The 17599-nt window shown below is 38.0% G+C and overlaps 1 protein-coding gene across 4 annotated transcripts in view; it reads right to left on the bottom strand.

Moving 5' to 3' along the window:
* The window catches only part of GRIA2 (glutamate ionotropic receptor AMPA type subunit 2), an 88633-nt gene that overhangs the window by 44339 nt on the left and 26695 nt on the right, over positions 1–17599 (bottom strand). For all 4 annotated transcript variants that reach the window (XR_010361142.1, XM_064417483.1, XM_064417484.1 and 1 more), the window contains exon 3: positions 3724–3963. Coding sequence is in view for 3 of the 4 variants with exons in the window: in XM_064417483.1 (XP_064273553.1) it covers positions 3724–3963 (240 nt within the window). In the remaining variant the exon portion in view is untranslated. The remainder of the gene's footprint in view (positions 1–3723; positions 3964–17599) is intronic.

The raw sequence follows: 17599 nt of genomic DNA, 5'->3' as shown, positions 1-17599 counted from the left end.
TAAACCCAGACCTCACTGAAGTCTATGGCAGAATTCCCAAGTTCTGCAGCGATGGTAATGGATTTATTATTTCTGTTGCCTATAGTCACATCCCTGATTAGGAAAGATGTGCTGAGATATATTTTTCCATATAGATAAGCAGGCTCAATGCTAACACCTACAAGCAGTGTAGAGAAGTTTCATTCCATCTCGTACTTTTGGCAAGTTCTTGATAGGAGCTGTAATGTTTGTACAGATGCCTGTGATATACTGTAAAACCAGTGAAGATTTTACTTGACAGATTTTACTTTTTAGGGATGAGCTAATGTAGTAGAGAAACATGAAAATTACTGCTGGAAATTAATTCCTGCTATACAAAAAGTACAATTTTAATGACTTCCAGCAGTACAAGAATGAGACTTATCATGTTTCAATTCCTACCAGAGAATTCTGCATGATTCTGGAGAGCAGTTTTAGGGATACCAGATACTATTACAGGAAAAAAAAATTAGACCTTCTTATGAGTGAATTGATATTTTTGCACATTCTTCTCTCCTGAAACCACCAAGCATGAGGAGTCATTTCTTTGAGGCACATTTTGATGTGGTATGTAGAGGGAGGTTCGGGTACAACTCTCATGAGAAATAATAGTGGTTATACCCATAAATATAGAAGGAGAGCACTAAAAATTAATTTGTCTCACAGTCTGTAGGTATAATATTAAATTAAGATTGGTCAGTGTTTAGCAATTCATCTTCATCACTGAAAATGGTAATGACATACCGCACTACACAAGACTGGTCATCAGCAAAGGCAGAAAATGGCAGGCTTCCAAAAGCATAAATTGAATTATTATCTTATATAATTCCGGTTTGCCAAGTCCCTTTAAGAAAGACTGATATTAAGTTTTGTATGTCGTGTAATGAATATTTATTTTAAATTCACAAATAAATACAGTCCACCAGTACACAAAAACTATTTCAAATCCTAAAGATTAATCTGGAGAACTTGTGTTAAGTGGGAAAGATTAGTAATGTAAACAAACTGAGAGATGCAGGGAGCATCTTAAAACACTGAAAAGCACTAAAGTATGTTTAAACCTCAAAATACTGCTTGAAATGATGAATTAAAATTTTAAAAAAGATAAATCAGCCAAACTAAAACCAGTTATTCTGAATAATTGTTTCAATTATAATTTAGCAGATTCCAGGTCCTCCAACCTGTCTAAATTTCCTCTGAGTTAAATAATCTCAACTAGGCACAAATTAATGACTATTAATCTAATATCACCCATTGCAAAGGGTTCCTGTATTTACTCCTCTGTATTTACTTCTCTTTTTCCTAGGGTTTCTCTTTTCTTGAGGTACTCTGTGCAGAGGTATCAAATGGCTGCCTGGATTGCTTGCTTTATTTTTTTTTTGGGGTGGCAGATTTGCCATCCCCATATAGCTTAGCTTATTCTGATAGCAATAACATGTTGCAAAATCAAAACAAAAATAACCAAACAGAAAGCATTTGCAGCAATACTTTTGTGAAAGTGAAATTTTCTGAAGAGTAGCAACAAAAGTGGGAGACTCTGCAGAAGAGAAAACTTCAGCAACTTCAGCTGCTATTTTTTAAGCTGCATGAGCCCTTCTGCCTGGCAAACTCATGCTCTGAACATCTTTTGGTTATCATGAAGTAAACTTTTAAAGCAGTGAGCTTTGAAAAGGAAGATGGAAGAGAGGCTGAATAACTGAGCAATTCTTTTACAGATAGAATCTTACAATAATGCTACTACGTTTTCCAAAGCTTAGTGTTACGAATGGTGGAGAGGATGTAAGGATGGTAAAGAACACTACTCCACATTCCATGAGAATAACTACTGCATTAAGACAGTAATGGCTTGGGCATACATATACTAAATGGCCTCACTCCTTATGGACAGAAATGACAGCAAATTGCCCTGTACTTCAGCCAGTCAGTCCCTAAACACAGAAGTGCTCCAACACCAGCAATAAACTATTTTTTAGGAATAAGTCATCAAACTAATTCTTATTAGGCTTTATAGTTTCCATGACGTTATGTAAGTCTCTTTGCCTTTTTTATCTTGCTCCTGAAGGTGGAAACATCTTCAGTTCTATAGCATTCCTTAAATATACGTCACTGACACTATAGTTACAGGCAAAAGTTCTTAAAGGAATGATGGGCTTGTGTATCTGGGATTTGATGTCAATGTAGCTGGCTACAAACTCCTCGACTCCGCAGGCTGACCTCATGCAATCTGTGGGGAGCACTGAGGAGCAAGGATTTACTCCACATAAGGGTAGGAGCTTCATGCCTTGGAGCTTGTTATCACTGGGGTGCCTTGCCACAATTAAAACAAAGATGTAAGCAGAAAAGGAAGAACCTAAGGGTGGCTAGAAAGAATGAACTGATGCTGTTATTCCTGGTCAGATCTAGGGAGAGCAGTTCACAAGAACGAGGTGTTTTTCAGTATTTCCTAAATATAAATCACATGCAGGTCACATCCCACCCACTGCTAGATGATTGACAGAGTACTGGCTGAGAAAGTAATTTTACATCTGTCCTTTCTAAAAAGACAGTGAATGTTTCTGATTATAATGTGAATTTGAAAAGGAACTGCCAGAGAAATGAGCTTAGCATTCATTGTTCCATGTGACATTACCTTTGGAGGTTACACACCAGGATTAGTTCTTCTAACTGGAATTCTTACAAAAGTGACACAGAACTCTCTTGAGGAGACCCTTTCAGCATCTGAATATCACGTATAAAATAGCACCAGAATGCAGGAACTTAAAGTCACCCCATTACTCAAAAAAACATGGAGTGGTATAATCATGCTTTAACTCTATTAGCATTTTATAATTTAAAATGCATTTAATATTTAACTCTGACCAATGAAAATGCAGAAAAGCCACAAAATAGCCTCTTTAAAGGGAACAGGAGTGGGTAAGATAGAAGAAAGGTAGCCAATTCTATTTTCAGGTTGTCCTCACCTACTAGGTGAGGACAACCTGAAAATAGAATTATAACAATGGAATTCCAGAAAAAGCAATCAAAAACCCCACCTTTTCTGGATAAAGCTGCTTCTTCTTAGAAAACTAACTGATATACCACAATTTTCCAGTGACATTTTCAAGTTCATAAACTGTTACAGTATTTCTACTACAGCCATAAAAGAGCATGAGAAGGCTGTAGGGTGGAGTTAATTGATCCTGAGGAATGGGTTTGGGTTTATCAACATCAACAATAAAATCTAAACTAAACAGAGGTGAGGAACTTGATACCAAAAGCAGTCTCCAAAGAAGTAGGGACTGACTGCATCCAAGATTTATTGCTTGCTTGGTGCCCAACTACAGACTGCATACATGGAGTGAATCTGTGGTAGCAGACAGCCCTTCATGCTTAGATTTTTCTTTCTCCTTAGATGTTTCTTTAACAAAAAAAAAGAAAAAACTTTACATACTTTACATGTAAAAAGTTCTACAGCATGTGACTAATCTCACATTGCTTAACAGTTGCAATTCTATTAATGCATACCATAAAAATTTCATTCTCATTTGAACAATTTTGTTTCTGTCCCAAAAGTTAATTTCTAAATGCAAGAAACACTTGATTCAATTACACTTACATTGCTGGAGGTAAATATTTCATCTTTTATTTACTTATCTAATATGAATTCCAGATTTCAACAAGATACACCTGCCAATCAGGGTGCAGGTAAAAAGTACCACACCTTACCTCTGTCACTGTCATACAAATATGCAAACTTGGTCCACTGATAGTATTCGATCAAGCTAAGAAGAGCTCCCTTGAGGTCAGGTCTCATCTGAATGACAAAGGGATGTGTTCCATCTGTTGGGAAGCTGGGAGTTATGAAGGAGACATGAAGAGTCCCACAGAATGATGTTATGGTATTTACAGACTTCTTGTCATAGAATCCAAAAATAGCAAAGACTCCTCTTGAAAACTGGGAGCAGACTAGAAAGAAGAAAGAGAGAAAATTAGTGGGAGAATTTATTTTAAAAAATTATTGAAAACTCTATAATGCATATATTTATGAGAAATGTATGTCTGAAAAGTATCTGATCACATAAATATCAGACAAAAACATAATACTCTGCTATGGAGATAATTTGTTAGTATTATTAATCAGTAATATAAAACCTACACTAGAAAAAACAAAACCAGAAAGTATCAGTGGCACACACTCCTAGATGATAAATGCAGAAATAAAACTCACCAACTTATTCTTAAATTCAATTTATGTTGTAAAGAACAGTGATGACAGACTTCAATGGCAGTTGCAATTCAAAAAATGAGACATTATGACCACACATAGCATTATGGAAATAGATAATGCTTTGTCATGCTAAAAATAAACTGCCTCTGAGGTTAAGACTCACTGAGCTTTCTACAAAATACTTAAAATAACTTTCCATTTGTGGAAACACAAAGCCAAAACTAAACCCAAATCTATCAAGAGCAGTAAGAAATCCATTTGCTTTAAAACCCTCCTATATCAAAGCATTATTTTAATTCCTGCTTTGTAGGACTCAGCAAAAGCTGGTCCTTTTGGATGACACTTGCGGTCATGTTGCAGGAAGAATAACCTCATAGGTGTAAATAACATGCTGATTATTCACTTTTTATCTGGAGACAATTCAAGGCAGTTGATGAATGTGACTGACCACGACAGCCTGTGCAAAAGAGCTGGTTCTTCTGGGCTATTCATTTCTTTGAGACTGCAGGGTATACTAGTGCCTAAGTTCTAAACCCAGGGTACAAGAAGGAAATATTAATCTCTGATTAGTTCACACTTATCACTTATGCATTCTTTGGTTTGCAGAGTCACCTTGAACAAGACACATTCTTCCAGAGACACCTGACCTGGTTATAGATAGAAATCACAGTGTAATTGATGCTAATTTTGCCCAGCCATTTAGTGCACTAATCCTTGAATATAATTCATATAAGGGCAAAAATAAATTGGTTTATTTTTAGAATTTCCTAGATTTGAACTAATAATATATTTTTATCTTTCAAAGTTATTGTATCTTTATTTTTAACATGGTGATTCTTTTTAAAAAATAAATATTATCCCTTTATGCCTGTTACTACTCATTGTTATTTCTTTCCATAACTTTGCCTATGTATCTATGCTACCATTCATCTCTCATGCCCTAATTATTTCTCTACTCCAATTAAAAGCATCTAAATAGGATGAGTGAAATTCTGAGTCTGCCAGTTTTAAGTTTTCACCTATTAACTTTAATTAGGTCAGAATTTTGCCTCAGGTGAGAAAATACAAGTGATTAAAAAACTTGATGAGTAACACTTCTTTATAAAAGGATACTGCAGGTTTTACAGGGTTAGAGTACAAGATGGTCAAACCTTTTCCATTCTAACTACAAATCATTACAGGATCATAGAATTGTTTTGAGTGGAAAAGACCATTAAGATCAGAGTCCAACCATTAGCTTGGCACTGCAAAGACTGTCACTAAACCACGTCCCCAAGTGCCACACTTCAACATCTTTTAAAGACATGACAGTTACTCAACAGCTTCCCTGGGATAATTGTCCCAACGCCTCCCAACCCCTCCCATAAAGAAATTTTTCCTAATATCTAATCTAAATATCCTGTATCCTAACTTGAGGCCATTTCCTCTTCTGTTGCTTGTTATCTGAGAGCAGACCAATTTCCACATTGGTACACCCTCCTTCCAGGCAGTTGTAGAGAGTGACAAGGTCTCCCCTGAGCCTCCTTTGCTCCATGCTAAATATCCCCAGCTCCTCCAATTGGTCCTCACAAGACTTGTGCTCCAGACCCTTCCTGAGGTCCGTTTCCCTTCTCTGGACAGGCTCCAGCACCTCGATGTCCTTCCTGTATTAAGGGGCCCAGAGCTGAACACAGGATTTGAGGTGTGGCCTCACCAGTGCCGAGTACAGGGGGACAGTCACTGCCCTGGTCCTGCTGGACACACTATTGCTGATCCAGGCCAGGACACCTCTGGCCTTCTTGGCCACCTGGCCACACACTGGCTCATGTTTGGCTGATGTTGACCAGCACCTCCAGGCCCTTTTCCATGGGGCAGCTTTCCAGCTGCTCTTCCCCCAGTCTGTAGTGCTGTGTGGGGTTGTTGTGCACGAAGAGCAGGATCTGGCATTTGGCCTTGTTGAACCTCATACAAGTGGCCTTGGCCCATCAATCCAACCTGTCCAGATCCCTCTGCAGAGCCTTCCAGCCCTCCAGCAGATCAACATGCCCACCCAGCTTGGTGTCCTCTGCAAACTGACTGAGAGTGCACTTGATCCTCTCATCCAGATGGTTGATGAATACATCAAACAGGCTGGCCTCAACACTGTGTCCTGGGAGACACCACTTGTGACTGGCTGCCAGCTGGATGGAACTCCATGCATCACTGCTCTCTGGGCCTGACCATCCAGCCAGCTTTTTACTCCTCCAAGCTATAAGCAGTCAGTTTCTCCAGGAGAATGCTGTGGAAAATGGTGTCAAAGGCAGGTAGACAGGATTCACAGCCTTTTCCTCACCCACCAAGAGGGTTGTCTTGCCATAGAAGGAGATCAGGCTTGACGAGCAGAACATGCCTTTCACAAATCTGTGCCGGCTGAGCCTGATCACCTGTTTGACCTGCATGTGCCTTGTGATATTCAAGATGACCACAGCACTACGATTTGACTGACAGGCCACTTCATCACAGATTGAAAAAAAATCAATCAAGGATAATCAATCAAAGGCAGTATTCAGGGCAGGAAGGTTTCTCTTAATGTCTTAAACCCAAGCTCCAAGGAGGCAGGGCTGGTTGGCATAAGGTGCCTTCTGTTCCTTTCAGAGGGGACTCTCCTATGGAAATGACCCATCTTTTTTCTTTGTGGAAGCAGTTCTGATGCAGAGCATAGCAACTTCAGCAACACCTCCATGCTGGATGAACCAGTGTCCTTATTATTGTTCAGCTTCCTTTGCAGAGCCTCAGCCCTGTTATGGGAGGGCACCTGGGAAGGTCGGGCAGTCACAGAGGAGACACACCAGCTACACCAGGCAGGAACCTGCCACCACTGCCCCCTATCCCTTAAGTCACTGTGTTCACCCAGGCAGAGAGAGGAAAGGGAATCCTTTCTGTGTCATGTCCATGTCTGCCTGTCCAGCCTGTGTCAGGGAAAGCAGGTAGATTTTGGTCCCTGTCTCTCTCTCTTTCTCTCCCTCCCTGCTACTCTTCAACCCACTCACCAGAACTCTGTCACTGAGCACAGAGGAGTTCCCCTGCCCAGGCACACCTCCCTGTTGCTGGTCAGTACTGCTAAGAGCAGGCTCCACCCTCCAGCCCTACACCTGTGTGGCAGCATGTTGCCATCAGAGCCCTGTCTCTGGGCAGCTGTGTCATGTTGGACAAAGATTTCTGAAAAAGGCTGTGAATTTTCTGAATAGCTTTACTGTTTAAGTTACTGGAACTCCTTGTTCTATTCCACATCATTATGCTCTCGCTGAGGCAAAACCAACTCACTACCTCCCCACACACTCATGGATAATTGTTTCCCATGTGCTGCAAAGGCTAAATACCATCTGAACTTGCTACAATAAAGGAATTAATGCCTCATAACTCACCTTCAAAAATGCACATAAAAATAGAGCATCAGTTTACTTCTGGATTCCTGGATGAGAATCTTGCAAAGACTGTTACTTGTACACTACTGTGACCTTCTGAATTAAACCATTTGAATACTGCATAAAAGGTGACAGAGACAACAGTCTCATCAAAGGACCATCAAAAAATAAAGATGTTTTGTGTCACTACTGCCAACACCTGGGATGCATTTCTCCTGTTACACTGCTTTTCTTCCATCACCAATCAGAGATTTTAGGCACAGATAGAATAATGTTCCCTACAGCAGCCAACAACCAAAATCTGAAAACCACAGGTGATGCCTTTTCAGAATCAGCACTCATCCTCTCCTCACCCTCCTGACACTGGAGACCTTTATCTTGACCCATGAGTTTTCTCACTTTTTCTCTGCCTATCTTTTCCTCTGCATGCTGGGGACAGAGGGGAGAGTGAGTGATGGGGCAGGTGGTAGGGTTAGCCCATGAGAGGGTAAAAGGTGTTATTCCACCTTCCACCCACAGGACAGACCTGTAAATACCACTGGCCTGTGCTCCACTGTCCCTCTTCAGTGACACAGACATGCACCCACTCTGCTCTCTTCAGAAGACAGCTGCTGTTCTTTCCAACTCAACATCCTCCCCGACAAGGCACAAAATCATACCACCTCTCATCACAACTTACTTAAACATAGGATTGGATTAACACAGTCAGCAACTCTGTTTAATAGTCTCTACGCCTGATAAATCATCAGTCCTTATATACATGTGTCTTCTTCTGAGGAAGGCAGGTAAAACTGGAATTTTGATCTCGTCTCCTGCACAAAGTGAAAGACAAGTAAAAAGCACCACCTCCATCTGGGAAACCAAGTCACTGCAGTTCTAAGTACGTAGAGGGGCTGCAGTTTAAAAGCTGAATTACATACACACAGAGGTAAACAATCCAACAAATATGGTAAAAGCAAAAACATTTTATATTTTTAAAATTATTATGAAACCTGCAAAACAGATACAATGTCTCATTTAAGTCAACCAAGGATCCTCTAATGTGAGATAAAAATCTCTCTAGTCTTCAAGTATGGACATAACCCACATCTGGGTTAGCCAGAAAAATCAGGATCAACTATAATCCAGGTAAAAATAAATTTTCATCAGCAGTGACTGGTGTCACAATGTCACACAGAAAAACCTCAGTACTGTGCTTTTCTGTGTGAAATTCCACTGAAGGTAAGTGGGCAGGAACCTATGCTATGTAATAAACACACGCTACAAATAAGCATTTAAACTTTGTCTAAAAACAAATTCTTGCAATTCTTATGGGGGTTTTTTTTGTCTTTTAGGAGCAGAAGGAAAAAGAAGGGATGGTATTTCCAAATAAAATTGTGACCCAGCAGATAATGCAGAAACTGCAATTGTTTTTGGCAGGATTCCCACCTCAGACTAAATCTACAGTCATGTTGCTATTGCTGCAAGACATTCGTTTTATAATGGTGAATCACAAGCTGTTCACAATTATTAGAGTAAAAAAAAGTCATGATGATTAGGACTCATAAGCCATTGAAATATGAAAGATCTATTTCATTAATGACATTAGAACCAACATACAGGATTAATTTCTTTCAAGCTCTCCTATATGAATTGGGGGTTTTTTTTGGTTTATGGGGTTCTTTTTAGAAATAGTCTATGGCTTACTTAGCAACAAGAGGGGAAGAATATAGTAAGCACATTCTGTGATCACTTTTCTAAAGAGATTCTCTTAGAATGGCAAATAACTGTGAATTCCAAGAAACAGGGTAAATAAAGATTCTTGAGAAGGAACAGTTACCAGAAGGTTTTGTTTCAGTTAAGGTTTAAGTATTTTATATTTGACTTCTTGTTCTACAAACATAGCCAGGCACAAACGTAGCTTGCCTTTGTTTTCCAGAGCACTAAAAAGGTGCCCTAGACTTTCATTCAAAAAGTTAGGGGCTATATTTGTTCAACAACAAAATTAAGCTTAAGCCTGCAATGAGAAATAGTTGCCCTGTCAGAGGATGGCCAAAACTGCTTGCTCCATTATTAAACTCTTCCATTGTTATCTACATCTGCTGCTTCTTAGAACTCCTTTGTGCCACTCATAACTTTTTCCCACCTTCTCCATTTCACTACTCTGTTTTGTCAGTGAACTCTATAGGCAGGATAACCTGATATTTACCACTGTGGCAATAACTGGTTCTTCAGAAACAAAGAAATGCAGCACTATACACTCTTTACCTCTCATCATATACAACATATCTCTGCGATGCATGTCATCCTAAACCCAAAGCTCAGGAAGTGCCAGCTGAAGAGCACACTTGCAAATTACAAATACAAACATATTACAAATATGCTAAGCTTTACACAGTGAAGTGACTCCAGTGAAGGAATGACTGTTTGTCTTCAGCTGAAGAACTGAATCATTAAATCACATAGAAACAGTTGGATTTGTACACATATGCTTAGAAACTCTTTCTGATTAAGTTCTCCCAAACCAATATTTTCTTCCTTCAGTATTCTCCAAGGGGAAAGTAATGAACCTAATAATTGTTTACATTCAAATTGGAAAAAGAAAACTAGCAAAGTGCTAATTACTTACTGAAAAAAATGTCTAATACTGCCTGCTTACAGTAAATTTTCAAACAGTGGTATCATGACTCTTGACATATTTCTTAATTTTTATTTATGAGAATTATGACACTTGGTTTCTGTCCAAAGATGAAAATTTAAAATTATAAAGTATTTGCCATTTGGTGCTTAGTTTTCAAATGCTGTCCAGTATTAATGTGGCTTTATATATTATTTTATTGCAATACCTTGGTTTATTATTAGTGTTAGCAACATTGCTATAATATTAGCATAGGGAAATAAGTATTCAGTGCAATAATTTAATCACACACAATGCAATAATTATTCTCTTACTTTTATGAGAAAGAAACTACAGCATAAGCATAAAGAAAGAGTCAAGCACTGCCTCTCCAAAAGAGACCAAAACACAAAGGCAGCACTCATTGGTTTGAAAAGTTGATAGATGAGTCAGAAGCAGCCAGGAACAAGATGTAGAAACTAAATGCACAGTTTACACAATCATTTCAGCTTCTGAAAGAGCATGTTATGAATAAGCAGACAGTGAAAAGGAACAATAGCTAGAACAAAAAATAAGCAGGAACCACAGAGAAAAGAAAGAATTCACATATGATTGAAACTGTATCAGAAAATCATTGTGAAAATAAAAACCACTATGGATGGCTTCCAAAGCTATTACAAAAACTGCAGCACAGCAGACAGCATATTGCATACACTTTCCTAGACTAAATAATTTTTTTCAGCTAATATTATGGAAATAGCCTGCATGGTCTATTTTACCCATTCAGATTCTACAATTACCTTCTAGATGTAAGCTTCCCCTCAGGAAGATTGAATAAGGCATAAGGAATCACCCAAGTTCTTCCAGAGGGATATTTAGAACCATGAAAAAAGTAAGCTTTAAGCAAAGAAACCTGAGATAGAAATATTTTTTTCTAAAGGCCATGGTAGGCTAACTGAAATTGGTAAGAAAACAGTTCCCAAAGGCTCAAAGAAGAGCAAAATAACTGAAAGACAACAGACCAAAGCTTCATGGTAACATTCAGTGAAACATAGAGCACAGAATCCAAATAAAGGCTGGCATTTTAAAATTCCAAGATACCCTTTACCAAAGCTGAGAGGCAATCAATGTCAATTAAAAAAATCAATGGCAATCAGAACTAAAAATGTGCTATACTTCTGGATAACAAAACACTGAATTATACTGAAAAGACCTTCTCTTTTATCTCTGCAAATTTTAATTCCAGCCCTCATAAATGTGGATTTTTATCTTATTTTAAGCATTTAAGAAAAGCTGTCCAAAATGATAGCCATTCAATACTGACCTAAAGCATGTATTTTCCTCTTTGCAGATTGTTCATGCACATATCTTATGGCTAAGAAAACCCCAAAACAAACCAGACCTCATTGGGAAAGGTGATAATTAAGCTCACACACAAAGAATGATGTGGAGTTTGTAAATACTTTAGCAATGATCCCCCTCACCTCCACACTCAGCATTAATGCAGAAAACATGACTTACAGCAACAGACAGTGAGTTCACAAGGCATCAGTCTATACCAGAATGGGGGGACTCAGTTTTTCACTCACAGCCTTAAAGAATGCAAAAGGAAGAATTTAAATCCTGAGGCTGGAATGTCTGTAGAGGACAATTCTGGCGGAGCAGATACAAAGGATTTTTTTTGCACCTTTCCTGGCAGAAATGCCATTCTCAGTTATTGCTACAACCTGAACTGTTTGCTCAGAGATTATGCAACTGAATGGAACTTTCCACACCTTGTTATTAGCAAAAGCAGCTTTGATCATTTTGTAAAATTGAACTCAAAACCTGGTTTGCTGCAGTAGAAAACAAGCTCAAAAGGAGAGGCAGATTAATCTATTTCAACCGGCCATTCATACTTCACACTGAGGAAAGAAACTTTGTGCCAATATGGGATATTTTAAGCGAGCACAAAAAAGCCTTCAAGAAGTTAGTAGCCATCTGTCAGGAAAGTACATGATGATAGGCACAGCTTTTCTATATGCTAATGCTGCAATAATGAAGGTGGTAAATAAACATCATGTTCACAATGAAACAACAGGTCAGAAAAACATTCTGTTTCAATGACAGTTGCATTCAATTACACAGTGTTTGGCTGTGCACTGCAAAGCATTTGAAAATCTTTTTCATTGCTAGGACAATTACCATGATGCAAAGGAAATCATTACAAACACTGTTGGAAAGAATCATGTTAAAACTATTATGTTCTTACAAATCAAACAAGATTCCTGGAATAAAATTAAAATGGACGTCTCCTCATGAAAGAAAAAAAAGTTCATATTCCACAAAATTATTACACAATTCTTTACTGTTAGGATCCTAGTGTATTTGTCCAAATCTCCATTTTCTCCAGCTGTAGGAGATATAATGTTTCCTGAACCCCAAATATAGCAACCTGGGACACTATTAAATAACAGAAATATAACTTCATCTGGTCTCCAAAATCCAGATATTCTTCAGCAAGTTTCTCTCCTCTGCCTCCCTTCTTTCTCTCCTCCTGCCACCCAAATAAAAACCATTCTGTTTCCATCTGATTACACAAACTTTAAGTCAATCAATTTCCTTCAAATCTAAGAACTCACTTTGCTAATATGCCCAGCTGGCTTTCTGACTGTGTTTTTACCTTTCCCAACAATTACACCCTTGCAATAATAGAGAATTTACAGTGTCCATCAAAGTATTACCTCCTAGATGTAGAAGCAGATAATGAAATGTAAGAAGAAGCTACTGGCTTTTTGGAGCCACAGTGCAAGTCATGAAGAAGTCATCTATTTCAGGACCAGGCTTGCTTTGTTCAATCAGCATAACTCTACTGAATTTAACAGAGCCAATATAATTTATCCCAACTAAAAATGTAATTCTCCATTTTTAGCATAACCATTTTCACACATATTTTCAAACCAGAAATATTATATACAACAGAATACTCATCATCTCCTCTTCCCCTTAATCAGCATTGCTGGAAGCATCCCATTTCTACATTTCATTAAACTAATCATATTCCAGTTCCCAAGAAAATGTCATTGTGTAAAACTGTCTTTGAAAAATTGTAAAAGGATTTGGAAAGAGATAAAATTAACTTGGTAGGCAAAAGTACTTCTTGTTAAAATGTTGACAGATTGGGATTCAATTAATCAACTTGTTTTTCTTTAATTGAGCTAGAAGGACCAACCATCACTCCTGAACAGATTGTCCCACACCATCTAAAAGGAAGCATGGCTTCAGCACAGAGTTCCTTTGTCAGAAGGATGGGAATAGCTATGAGAAAAGACTCTGAGGTTACCTCATAAGGATAAAAAAAAATAAATCTGGAACAAATCTTAAGGAAACTGCTGTAAGGAATAAAGAGGATTTCATGAGGCAGAGAAAGTACAGCAGAAGATATGAAAGTGATCTATTACTTCTGAAGAAGACTCCATGTTACATTTTTAAAGGAATAAAATGTGATTTTCCAACAGGCCATTACTGACCTGCCACACATCTTATTCTGAGAAAGTCAGTTTAGACCTGTTTATTGCTGACATATCTCAGTCTGAAATGATGCCGCTGGGAGCATATTTCCTTCACCCTGCACATGCCAGCCTATGCCTTGTCACTCCAGCATGGCCAGCACTGCAGCACACAGCTGTTCTACAGCCTGTCACACCCAGCCTAAGCTCCTCTCCCTCCAGACAGCTGAATCTGATTTGCAAGTAAATTACCTAACTACAAATTTTGGCATAACTCTGCTGAGAGGAATATCTCACAAAAACTCATGACTAAAAGTAACAGTAATAAAGACAATTTCCTGTGCTGTCACGGGTCTAACAGCTTCTGTTCCTCATAGGAATAATGATGGATCTCTGCCACCTGTAACAACTTCCACCCAGCATTGTTGCAGCCTAAACCACTGACCTACATTAAAGTAGGCTTCATGTGGTTCTTTTGGTGACATTTTAGCAGTACTTCCAACCACAGTCTAACTTCCTGCAACATCTTATGGATTTATGACACTCATTGACACAATCAGCTGTTAACCTAATTGGTCAGGCTTTATTTGTATTTAGAAATGGTCCAGTAGTCACATCACACACCTTCCTATCTGCGTGCCCTATTTTTCACTGACTGTAGAAGTAAGAGAAACATAATTTATTTGGGAAGTATTCAAAGAACATTTAATAAACATTATTAGTATACAAATCAGAAAAGCAGTAAAATCCTCTTAATTAGGTCACTCTAGTGAACAGCTGTTTGTCCTGATTATATGACTTATTTAATTAAGAGAACTTATTGAAAAATAAGACAGCAAGGAAAGCTTTTAAATGATAAAGTAAAATGAGCACATATTGTAAATATATTATGAACATTCCTTGCCTCTCCTCTGTCCATTGCTGTAATTTTCAACAACTTGATGCACGTCAAAACGCATTAAAAGTTTCAATTTTTTTTAAAATTTATTTAGGGTTGGCTGATTAACTCCTTAACCAAACTTGCAAAGATGTGATACAGCACATCATTACCAGTTACTTTAACGAAGCAATGATTCATCCTTATGCTTCACTGTGACTGAGATTATACTCCCAGATTTTTTTCTGTGTTCAGATCTCACAGAAGTGGGGCCAATTAGTTTAATGACGTTTTACACTGTTTATCCTCTATGTTTTGCCTATATTACCTGAGCTAATTTGAGCACCTACATTGTACTGCAAGCTATGTATAGATATGCATATACACCACATCAAACTAAAAATAAAATCATTTCCAGAGGGAACTTGTGCAACATCTAAATCAGCATGAAAAAACATTCCCACTCAGCACTGAAACAGTGTCAGAGTCACATTATCTGTGCCTTTAAGTTCTCTATTGCAAACCTCCTGCTATATTATGCATGTTCTCTCTATCTTTACATATAAATTATGTATGTTCTAAATATATGTTTTGCAGAGACTTAGAGGATTACTAGATTTGGCTTTATAAAAATATCCCATTCACCCACACTCACTGCCATTTCAGTGGTGAGCCCAAGTCACCACAATAAAAAAATCCCAAAACAACAACACCAAACCCTCCCAAAAAAACATACAAACAAACTCCCCCACAGAGCAAAAGACATTTTATGGCCTTACAGTTACACATCACACTTCTTCCTTTAGCTGAGCAAAGCCAATCTTAATGTCAGGGAATTCTAGGATGCACATGTAAGATCAGTAACTTGCTTTTAGAAAATGAGCTTTTTACCACGTGTTCTTACACTTTAGAAGTTTACCATAAATTACCTGAGACAAATAATCATTAAAATATTTACCAACTATTTAGTACGTCTCCTCTCATAAAGCAAATAAACTTTTCAACTTCCCTCGCAAATAGTTACCTCAAATTGACCTTGTTTATTAAGAGCTTCTAAGAACATATTAAGTAAAAAAATTCTTTTTCCAGCACATTGACATCACAGAAGTGAAAATTCACTTCTCCTTTGTATCAAATATCAGAATAATATAGAGTCCTTCCAGAAAATGTTGGTTCGAGGAGAGACATCAACTTCAAGCAGCTGATGATAAGCCCTCTAGAAACAGATTATTGACACTAGAAAGCAAGTATTACCACCTGCACTGCACATCAGAAGGCCAGACTAAGGACCTAGTTTGAATGCACCAGCCACCTAGAGACCTACTCACAGCACATCCTGCACTTCCTTCATACTGGGCCTTTAACCATGAGTTTGGTAGCAAGCAGTGCTCTGCCCTCAGAACACATGTGCAGAATGGAGAATTGCTATTGAAGATTGAATATATTGTTTTCAGGGGTTTTACCTTAGGCTGACTTTAGGTTATCCTTGTGGACTAAATGCTTATTAGCAGTTTGGTTGCATTAGTGGAATTCCAGAAACACATCCTCCAGTTCAGTTAATTCAAAAAGAATGTGGTCCTTGGGCTCCTAAACCACTCCTGAATAAGAAACAAGCAGCAGAACCAGGGCTGATTAGGAAACTTCCTTGAAATATTCTACTCTGAATCCAAACAGAATTATTCAGGTGGAGACACCCATGTATTCCAATGGTATGAAAAACATATTTCCATTTGAACATAAGTAAAATTTGATGTGACGGGATAGCACTGGAACTGGTTACAGTAGGCTACATAAATTTAGTGTCCCTTGAGTATTTCAGGTTTTCACTGACAACTTGCTAAAAAGGAGTTTACACCAAGAACAGAAGTATTAAGCTTCAAGTTTTCTTTAACTTCCTGTTCTTAAGAAGTACTTGATTTTTTCACAGTCACATATGTTCAGGTGGCACCAGCTCCCACAAACAAAAAAAATTAAAAACTCTTTAGCCATGTTGACATCTTGCATAGCCCTGTCATTAGCATCTGGCTTGGCAGATTGTTTCATATTCTAATTCACTGAAAAAAAAAGCTAAATGTGTCATTTCCCAAAGAAATATTACCTCTCTTCTCTCCTGTATTTTTAAAAACTCATGATTTTCAATCAAGTGACATGATTTCGGTGTCTGTTTCATGAAGTAAGCACCAGGCACTGGCAAAATACAGTAAATCATGCTGTAGGTCTTGTAGACCAATTTGATATACTTACGAAAGTGGCTGCTTAAAATTTCTAGCACTAGCCAGCTGGAGTGGTTGCTGTGCACTGCAGGGAGAGTAGTCCAGTCTTGAATAATTAAACTTCAGAGTTACAAAACATAATTAAGCTCCAACAATTAAAAAAATTTCTGTGACAGCTCTAACACTCTCCATCACTCTTGAAAATCAGATCACAATTTTCATAGCTAAGAAACAACAGCTTGATCAATTGCTGAAGTTCAAATGAAACAGCTAAGACTTTTTGATCTATCCTAATAATGAAACAAAGAATATGCTTTTTAGTGTTTCCCCTACTTGGCAGTCAGTAGCTGTTTCATATTTTGGGTGATATGGTCGGGGGGGTGCCGTATGCTTGATGGTTTAGCATCTTTCCATAGTTTGACCAAGAAACAACATTTAGATTACTCTAAATGATGATTACCAAAAATGTTATTTATCTTTCTAAGTCATACTTCCTGCATTTAACTGAAATGTAACCTCCATTATGGTAACTTTGTTCAGGGTAATCTAGTACCTCACACTATTTGCCTGGAATAATTAATTTTTGCTCATACAGCATTCTAATGCTTCAGGCTTTTAAAATAGCTTCTATAAATATACCTGATCAGCATTGTAATGCAACAAAATACAGCATTTTGTAGCATATGGCACACAGGGCAGTGAAGTGAAGGGCAAGCCTAGCTCTCAGCTGAGGCATGCCACCTAGTTTGTTCCAATAGCACTTATTTAACCATATGGCTCGTCCTAGGTGGCAAGGCACCACTAAAACACAGGTGTG

Source organism: Passer domesticus, chromosome 4 (genome assembly GCF_036417665.1).
Source record: "Passer domesticus isolate bPasDom1 chromosome 4, bPasDom1.hap1, whole genome shotgun sequence".
NCBI classification, from domain to species: Eukaryota; Metazoa; Chordata; class Aves; order Passeriformes; family Passeridae; genus Passer; species Passer domesticus.
This window is presented reverse-complemented; position numbering and strand designations above follow the sequence as displayed.